At 39.3% G+C, this 10141-nt stretch overlaps 1 protein-coding gene across 1 annotated transcript in view; it reads left to right on the top strand.

Moving 5' to 3' along the window:
• The first annotated feature begins 5005 nt into the window (after positions 1–5005).
• SYN2 (synapsin II) overlaps positions 5006–10141 on the top strand; it is a 119021-nt gene continuing 113885 nt past the window's right edge. Inside the window, exon 1 of the mRNA XM_005870131.2 lies at positions 5006–5071. Coding sequence (XP_005870193.1) covers positions 5022–5071 — 50 coding nt within the window. The 5' untranslated portion in view covers positions 5006–5021. The remainder of the gene's footprint in view (positions 5072–10141) is intronic.

Genomic DNA, 10141 nt, shown 5'->3' with positions numbered 1-10141 from the left:
CCCCTGCCAGCCTGGTCACCCCCTTACTGCCCCCCCTGCCGGCCTGGTCACCCCTAACTGTCCCCTCTGCTGGCCTGTTCACCCCCTAACTGCCCCCCTGCAGGCTTGGTTACCCCCTAACTGCTCCCCTGCCAGCCTGATTACCCCTAACTGCCTCTGCCTCAGCCCCTGCCACTGTGGCTTTGTCCGGAAGGAAGTCGGACCTCCGGAAGATGTCCGGTTGACCTGGTCTAATTAGCATATTACCCTTTTATTAGTATAGATATTTAAAATGAGTACATTGGGCTCATTAAGAGGTAGATTTACTTCTATCTTCATATCTGTTTGAAATCAACCGATTTAAAAAAATCAGAATAAATCCAGATTGGTGGCCTAGATGTTCTTGGTGCTAAATTGTCATTATGTTTTCCTATAGTTAAACCTCATTACTGATGTTTCAGTGGATTTATAAAATGAATAGCATTGTCACTTATCACCTCTGTAAACTTGGCCAAATCTTTTAGCCTTTGAGTTATAGTTTCCTGTCCTAGTATGCTGATAACCCTCTTGCTCAGCTCACAAAGTCATATGGTAGAATGAAATCAGAGGGTCAGAAGGGAAGTAGGATTCAGATGAAGAGAGGTAAAGGCATGAAGATGAACAGCATAAGCAAAAGCAGAAAAGAATGGCAATTCTTGAAGTCAAATTTGCTCAGACTCCTGGTGGAATATTATATTTGTCTTTTCTACTGCCTGACTAATTAGGATATTGAAAGATTTGAAATAAGATCCTTGTGGAAAAGTAAAGGGTTCCAGAAACATGACAGAAAATTTAATAACTGTCTAAAATTATTTTGCTCTGTAGTCAAAAGATTCTGAGCAACTATTTTTCATTCTGTTAAGAGGACAGAACTGGGGGGATAGGTATGAGATGTTTGGAATCTGATGAAGACATTTGATTAAACATTAGAACCCATCAAAAATTGGAGTCCTCTTTTATCTTGGGTCATGATCATCTAGTTTTATATAAGTATGTGGAGCCACTGAAATTTCTATATGAGCAACTGGATCCTTTTTAACTATAAATTTACCTGGGTGTGGCTCTTGTTGTGAATTATAGCATATTCCTGCTATTGGGGAATAAGAGCAATACATGTAATACAGATATTCTATATTTTATTGTGCTTTATGGCATTGAATTTATAGAATTTATAAGAATTTAGAGCTGAAAGAGATAATAATATGACAAATATTGAGTACTAGTATGCTATACATTATGCTAATCTCTTTGCATATATTGTTGTACTTAATTCTTACAATTACTCTGTGAGATAGGTACAATTATCCTCTTTTATGAATTAGGTGATTGAAGATTATAGAGGTTAAGAAATTAACCCCAAGTCATGCATCTAAGAAGTGGTAGAGCCAGAATCATTAAAAATCTGATTGTATGCCTTAAAGATTATATGCTTCAGAGGTTTCCAGCCTGGGCTCTCTAGGTGTTTGGTAATCTAAAGTCATGTCCCCTTTCTACAACAAGAGAAACAATCAACAAAATGAAAAGACAATCAACCCACTGAATGGGAGAACATATTTTCCAATGATACATCTGATAAGGGGTTAATATCCAAAATTTATAAAGAACTCATACAACTCAACACCAAGACCCCCCAAACAATCCAATTAAAAAATGGGCAAAGGATCTAAAAAGACACTTCTCCAAAGAGGACATGCAAATGGCCAGTAGACATATAAAAAAATGCTTAACCTCACTAATCATCAGAGAAATGCAAATTAAAACCATGAGATATCACTTCACACCAGTCAGAATGGTTATCATCAACAAACAACAACTGTTGGCGAGGATGTGGAGAAAACGGAACCCTTGTGCACTGTTGGTGGGAATGCAGATTGGTTCAGCCACTGTGGAAAACAGTATACAGGTCCCTTGAAAAATTAAAAATGGAACTGCCTGGTAACCCAGCGATTCTACTTTGGAGTATATATCCAAAAAACATCAAACACTAATTTGAAAGAATATATTTACCCTTGATATTTACAATAGCCAATATATAGAAGCAACTCAAGTGCCCATCAATAGATGAGTGGATGAAAAGGCTGTGGTACATACAATGGAATATTACTCAGCTATAAAAAAGAATGGGATTTTACCATTTGCAACAGCATGGATGGACCTAGAGGGTATTATGCTAAGTGAAATCAGTCAGATAAAGACAAATAACAGCCCTAGCTGGTTTGGCTCAGTGAATAGAGTGTCAGCCTGCGGACTGAAGGGTCTGGGTTTGATTCCAGTCAAGGGCACGTACCTGGGTTGCAGGCTTAATCCCCAATAGAGGGCGTGCAGGAGGCAGCCGATCAATGATCTCTCTTATCATTGATGTTTCTCTCTTTCTCCCTTCCTCTCCGAAATCAATAAAAATAGAAATATTAAAAAAGACAAATAACATATGATTGCATTTATATGTGGAATCCAAAGAACAATATAAATGAATAAACAAAACAGAAACTGACTCCTAGATACAGAGAACAGACTGAGGGCTGCCAGAGGGGAGGGGCATTGGGGGACTGGGTGAAAAAGGTGAGGGATTTAGAAGTATAGATTGATAGTTACAAGATAGTAATGGGGATGTAATGTACAGCATAGGAAATAGAGTCAGTAATACTGTAATAACTATGGTGCCAGCTAGGTACTGGAATATATGAGGGGAAACATTTTGTAAAGCATATGATTGTCTAACCAATATGCTGTACACCTGAAACTAATACAATCATATTGAATGTAAACTGTAATGGGAAAAAAGTTATGTCCCCCTTCAATTCAATGTCATTCCACTATACCACCACCAGGGGGCGGTAACCGTAGCGTAACAAAATGTGCTAAAAATGAATTTAAATGGAGTTTATTGCATTTAGTATTTTAGTGTGTGTGTTTTTAATTTCAGTGCCAACTTAATGACTGAGATGTGATTATAATAAATTACAAGGATCAGACTTTTAGGATTTTTCTGATGCAATAGAGTGTATAAAAAGTAAAATATATAAATTAATTTGTCCTTTGTTACAAATAGAAGTTTGTTTGTAAAATGAATTACAATGAGATGCCAAGAGTGAATGAGGAGAAACATATTTTAGTTTTTGTTCTGGGTTAAATAAGTAAATGGCTATACTATTTTTATATTTGAATAGGTGTCATTTTTTGTCCTTGAAGGATTCAATTGCTTAGAGATCAGCACACTACTGCCACCACTAATAATCATTTGAGTAATGTTTTACATTATGCAGAGTATTTTCTATTAGGTTATTGCTCCAGAATTAATCTTTCCATCTTTTGTTTTCCCATTGTCCTCTGCACATAGTCCTGCACTGTATTTTAACTATTTTTTATTTACCCTCCTCAGTCCCTATCCCACTCCCAGAACAGTGTTCACTGTGATCTGATTGTGGGCCCTGTGGAGTTGCAGTACTGCCATGTTGAGTGGTGGTAAGCTTAGTACTGCCTCCTAGAGGCACAGGAGAAAACTGCAGAATTTGTATCTGCTGGAATTAAGAAGAAAAAAGTTAAAATCAATTATACTTAGAAATAAAAATGAAGCTTGGATTTACAGTAGAGTGTAGTGGGAACAAAGCATAGACTTTGGAGTCAGGAGATCTGGGTTTGAATTCCTTCCTTCCCCCATTTACCAATATTCATTCATTATCAAAGCTCCTGTATTTCTCCTTAATAGTATTTGTTACAACTGTAATTAAATAATCATTTGTTTAATGATTATATTTTCCACTAGGAAAGAGACTGTCAGTATTGTTCACAGTTATATTCCTTGCATTCAGCACAGGAACTGGTATAGTTTAGGTGCCCAATAAATGTTTGTTGAATAAATAAATGAATGAATATCTGATAAATTGGGTATTAAAATTGGCTTGACCCAATCTGAAGGGTTCGAAAAGGTTTCTCTGAGGATATTACATTTAAATTGAGACCTAAAGAATGAGTAGGAGTTAGCAAGACAAATGAGTAGAACAACATTCCAGGAGAAAGAACATCTGTTTAGCTCCTGAAAGGGAAAGAGCATAGTTTGAAGAAATACAGCCCTTTGTGACTGGAATGTAGAGAGGGGGAGAGTGGAGTGAAATGAGATTAAACAGAGGTTAGTTAAGTCATGCATAGGCTTCCAGACTTTTCTAAGGATTTTACACTTTATTCTAATAGAAATGGGAAGTTATAACGGTTTTGGTAGAAGAGAGCCATGATTAGATGTTTGTTTTGAAATGACTGCTGTGGCTGCAATCTAGTGGAGATTGGATTGGATGAGGAGAAATATGGTTGCTGGGAAACCATTAAAAAAGGCTATTGTATATCTATGAGTCTGTTTCTATTTTCTTTGTTTATTTTGTTCATTAGATTCTACATATATAAGTAAAATCATATGATATTTGTCTTTCTCTGACTGGCTTATTTCATGTTGCATAGTACTCTCCAGGGGAGGGGAGTTATAGGGCCGGATGCAAAAGATGAACGGATTAAGCAAAACAAAACAAAACAAACAAACAAAAAAAGCCATCAAGCCTAGCTGGTTTGGCTCAGTGGATAGAGTGTGGGCCTGCAGACTGAAAGGTTCTGGGTTTGATTCCAGTCAAGGGCACATGCCTGGCTTTCGGGCTCAATCCCCAGTGGGGGGCATGCAGAAAGCAGCCAATCAATGATTCTCTCTCATCATTGATGTTTATATCTCTCTCTCCCTCTCCCTTCCTCTCTGAAATCAATAAAAATATATTTTTTAAAAAAATCAAAAATTTGTATAAGAGGGAAAGGAAGGTGGGGGGAGGTAGAAGATGGTAAAGGGGGGATAAATGATGATGGAAAGAGACTTGACTTTGGATGGTGAACACAATATAATATACAAATGATGTATTATAGAACTGTACACTTGAAACCTATATACTTTTATTAACTAATGTCATACCAATAAATTTAATATATATTTTTAAGGCTATTGCAGAAACCTGGTGGTTTGGACAAAGATAATGGCGGTGGAGATGGAGAGAGGTGGAATAATACAAGAAATATTTAACAGGTAATATTATCAGGACTTGATGATTGATAGATAGGAGATAAAGGAGAGGGAGGTAGCAAAGTATGTCAATTAGGTTTTTGATTGAGTACCTGGGTAGATGGGGGTCTGTTTACTGAGATGAACACTGGAGGAGCCTAAAGGAACGGATTTTAGGAGGAAATGAGAGTTACTTCAGACATGTTGTGTTTGAAGTGCTTATGAGACATGTAAGTAAAAGTTGACGATAGGCAGTTGGGTATATGGGTTTGAACTTCAGGAAAGCATATTATAGTTCACAACTGTTCCACAAGAAGACAGAAAGAACCTTTTTATTTTTTTTTTATGATGGCATGGTATTTCATTGTATATACCAGTGGTCAGCAAACTCATTAATCAACAGAGCCAAATATCAACAGTACAATGATTGAAATTTCTTTTGAGAGCCAAATTTTTTAAACTTAAACTATATAGGTAGGTACATTGTTATTAACTTAATTAGGGTACTCCTAAGCTGGCCTTTGCTAAAAACATCCTCAATCTGATTGAGGTACATTCGCTGAGGTCGACCCCTTCCAACTCTCCCATCCACACTCGTCTTGTATACTTGTTTCGTCTATCTTCTTTCCGAAAACCGACTTCTGCGCATGGGCCACAAAGTTTCAATCGCACTGTACGTGCGTGTCCGCACGTGGTATTTTGTGGAAGAGCCACACTCAAGGGGCCAAAGAGCTGCATGTGGCTCGTGAGCCATGGTTTGCCGACCACTGGTATATACTAAGGTACCAATTATGTGCCATAATTAAAGAAAGGTAAATAATATGGAGAGAGGAGAATAATTGATAATGTGAGTTTTCTTTAAGAGAAAGAGGAAATGAGGTCCAACTCAGAGGTGGTTTTAGTCTTAAATAAGAGGAAGTCCACCTGATTTATTATTTTAAAAACAGAAGGGATGGAGGAGAATGGGTAAAGATATAGAAAGTTGTGTATATTAGATGGTGGGAAGTTGAGAATGTTTCCATCTGGTGGATTCTACTTTCTTAGTTAAATAGGAGGCTAGGTCATCTACTGAGAATGAGGAAGAAAGAGGGGAAGGGGTATTATTTGAAGGGAATGAATAAGATTTGAAATCGTCATTGTCTTTTGACCAAACACGATGTATTATTATTATTATTATTATTATTATTTAATCCTCACCTAAGGATATTTTTTCCATTGATTTTTAGAGAGAGTGGAAGGGAGCGGGAGAGACAGAGAAAAACACCACCAACAATAAAAACAAACAAACAAACAAAAAAACCCACCAATGTTGATTGGTTGCCTCCCGCATGCTACCGACCAGAGCTGGGAGTCTGCAACCGAGGTACAGGTATGTGCCCTTGACCAAAATTAAACCTGGGGCCCTTCGTCCCGCATGCTACCGACCAGAGCTGGGAGTCTGCAACCAAGGTACAGGTACGTGCCCTTGACCAAAATTAAACCTGGGGCCCTTTGGTCCACAGGCCGACGATCTATCCACTGATCCAAACTGGCTAGGGCAGATTTACTGACCTTTGAAGGCCTTGTTGAGGTGCCAATCTTTCTTTTTTTTACTGGCTTTTCTCATCAACTTAGGGACACATTTGGAGAAGGTGAATAATTGAGCTTATCAAAGGTTTTTTGAGGTTTTTTATGAGGTGGAGAGGATGAAAGGGAAAGGGAAGTTATTGAAATACTAGGTCATGGAATCCAAGTTGAATAGAGAGGCAAAAGAAGATAGGACCAGAGTGATGGACAGACAGTGGTTCTTAAACTTGAGTGTTCATCAGAATCTTCTGGATAATTTGCTTCTTTCTGATGCCTTTCTCACTTGGTTGTTGTAGGTATTAAGGAGGCAGTATGTGAGTGTTCTCTGTAATTTAAAGAGAGCTATTAACACAGTTTTTGCTCTAACTGTTCACTGGGTACGCATGCTCTGGAGCCTCCTGGGAGGTGCAGGCCAAGGTCAAATGATGCCTTGTCTGAGGTCTCCCGACATGAGCTACAAAGTGATCTCCAGATGGCTGCTACTTGTGCTGGGCTTGGAGAGGCTTGGGAGAGGCCAAGCTGCAAACCAAGGCTTGTTGCCACTAGTGTCAGAACTGGGGCCACTTAGCAGGAGGTACAGGGCATGCTGAGGCCAGATGCCACTTATTTAGAGTTTGCAAACCTCTGAGAGATTTTAGAAAAGTTTGCAGCAGAGCCAAGACATGTTATTTGTATAGAAAAGCTACTGGAAATGTCATGGGTGGGCCCACAAGTTGGGTGGGTCAAGGTTTTAGGGAATTACCAAGGAGGGGTGAACAGTGTTAGCCTGGTTGATGGGAGACTAAGATATGGTACCACCTGCTGGCTTGGTGTGAGGAGGGCCCAGAAAAGGAACATTGGTCTCTGCCAGTGCTTCTGTCTGGGAGAAAGCTTCCCCTCCAGCCCTTGCCTTGATGCCAGACAATTCAGTTCCTTCTTATAGGTCCCTGGTGCCTTTCAAGCTGCTGTCCCAGAGGTGGAGATCAGAGTGAGTGATTCTGAGTAAATCCGTGCACACGGGCACTTTAAGAGGAATGCCTGGAAATATCATACATATGTCGTAGCAATATCTTTACCGATACAGCTCCTAGGACAATGGAAACTAAGGAGAAAATAAATAAATGGGACTACATCAAAATAAAAAGCTTCTGCACAGCAAAAGAACCCATCAATAAAACAACAAGAAAGACCACTGCATGGGAGAACATATTTGCCAATGCTATCTCTGATAAGGATTTAATTTCCAAAATTTACAGGGAACTCATACAACTTAACAAAAGGAAGATAAACAATCCAATCAAAATCTGGGCAAAGGACCTAAATAAACACTTTTTGAAAGAGGACATACAGAAGGCCAAAAGACATATGAAAACACGCTCAAAGTCACTAATCATCCGAGAGATGCAAATCAAAACAATAAGGAGGTACTATCTCACACCTGTCAGAATGGCTATCATCAACAAATCAACAAACGACAAGTGCTGGCAAGGATGTGGAGAAAAGGAATCCTTGTGCACTACTGGTGGGAATGCATACTGGTGCAGCCACTGTGGAAAATATGGTGTTTCCTCAAAAAGTTAAAAATGGAACTCCCATTTGACCCCGTAATCCCACTTCTAGTAATATATACCCCAAAATCAGAAAGGATATATGCACCCCTATGTTCATAGCAGCACAATTTGCAATAGCTAAGATTTGGAAACAGCCTAAGTGCCCATCAGCAGATGAGTGGATTAAAAATGGTGGTACATCTACACAATGGAATACTACGCTGCTATAAAAAAGAAGGAACTTTTACCATTTGCAACAGCATGGATGGACCTGGAGAGCATTATGCTAAGCAAAATAAGCCAGTTGGAGAAAGATAAATATTACATGATCTCACTCATATGTGGGATATAATGAACAACATAAAGTGATGAACAAAAATAGATCCAGAGACAAAGAAACACCGAACAGACCGTCCCAACCTCAGAGGGAAGGCAGGGGAGGGTTGGGGGGTGGTAAGAGATCAACCAAGGACTTGTATGCATGCATATTAGCATAACCAACCGATACGGACACTGGGGTGGTGGGGGCTTGTCCTGCAGGGTGGGAGTGGCTGGGGAGGGGTCAGTCGGGGAAAAAGGAGACATATGTAATACTTTAAACAATAATAATTTTAAAAAGGCATGTATCTTTCATGAAAAGGCTGCTTCTTGGTCTTCTTGCCTGGGTTGTGGGCTCAATCCCCAGTAGGAGGCGTGCAGGAGGCAGCCAATTAATTATTCTCTCTCTCCCTCTCACTTCCCCTCTAAAATCAATAAAAATATATTTAAATAAAAAAGAGGAATGTCTGGGACTTCAGCAGCCCTCTGTCTCACGCAGCCACATTCCTGGCTGATTTTCACAGCCAGAACTTATTCAGATGTCTCTTCCCAGCACTGGAACCATGGGCTGGGGTCCTGATGTGGGGTTGGAATTCCTTGCTCCTCAGGGAGGACCTCCATATTTGAGATATCCCTCCCAATTTTTAACTGCCACACATGGGTGGGTGGGGGACCAGCCCATTGGAGTTTCCACACCTCCAACCAGTCTTAACATGACTTCTTCTTTATGTCCTTAATTATAGGACTTCTGTTCAGCTAGACTTCAGGCAATTCTGAATGATGGTTCTGTAGTTTAGTTGTAATTTTGATGTGGTTGTGGGAGGATGGAAGGTATCACATTTACCTACTCTGCTATCCTGACTGGAAGCTCTCATTTTTTTTAACCACAAAATTCTTTGAATTCTTTTAAGACTGTTTTTCACAATAAAGTCTTCAATTTAGTTATAGAATCCAGTGGTTTATTATAAAGATACTAACATTTGTGAAGCACTAATCATGTGCCAAGTATTGTGCCAGTTACATAGTAAATAAGACAATATAAGGAGTACCTACTTAGTGTTTCAATATAGTATTTCATTTAATCCTTTCATCAGTCTTACGAGGGTATGTATTATATTTCTCCCATTTTGCAAATAAGTCAAAGTAAGCTTAGGGAAGATAAGTAATATGTCAAAGTCATGCAGCTAGTAAGTGATAGCTGGGGTTCAAATCCAAGTTTGTCCAATTTTATGCCCCTGTTCATAATCACTATACTGTGAAATTAACAATAAACACAGTAGTGTTTACTTTTAATCATTAATCAGCTTGTTTATTAATTTTGCAGTCAATGCAGACCTAAGCCCTGGAAGCTTGCATGTCAGTCTTTTAAGTTCTATATATGATAAGATTATCATGGTCTTAAGAATTTGCAGAGGAAACATGGTGAAACTTGGAAGCACTTGAAGTTTAGCAGTGCTTATCCTATCTAATAATAGACAAACATGGTAATTGACCATACCTTCACTATGCCTCCCATTGGCTATCAGCACGATATGCAAATTAACCGCCAACAAAGATGGCAGCTAATTTGCATACTGCAGGCAGGGCGGGACAGTGTGATCCTCCCACCCCGCTGCCAGCCACCGCCTGCCCCTCTGCTCTCCAGGCCTGCCGTCCATGTGCGTGGTCTGGCGGGCGGTGG

This window comes from Myotis brandtii, unplaced genomic scaffold (genome assembly GCF_000412655.1).
Source record: "Myotis brandtii unplaced genomic scaffold, ASM41265v1 scaffold312, whole genome shotgun sequence".
NCBI classification, from domain to species: domain Eukaryota; kingdom Metazoa; phylum Chordata; class Mammalia; order Chiroptera; family Vespertilionidae; genus Myotis; species Myotis brandtii.
This window is presented reverse-complemented; position numbering and strand designations above follow the sequence as displayed.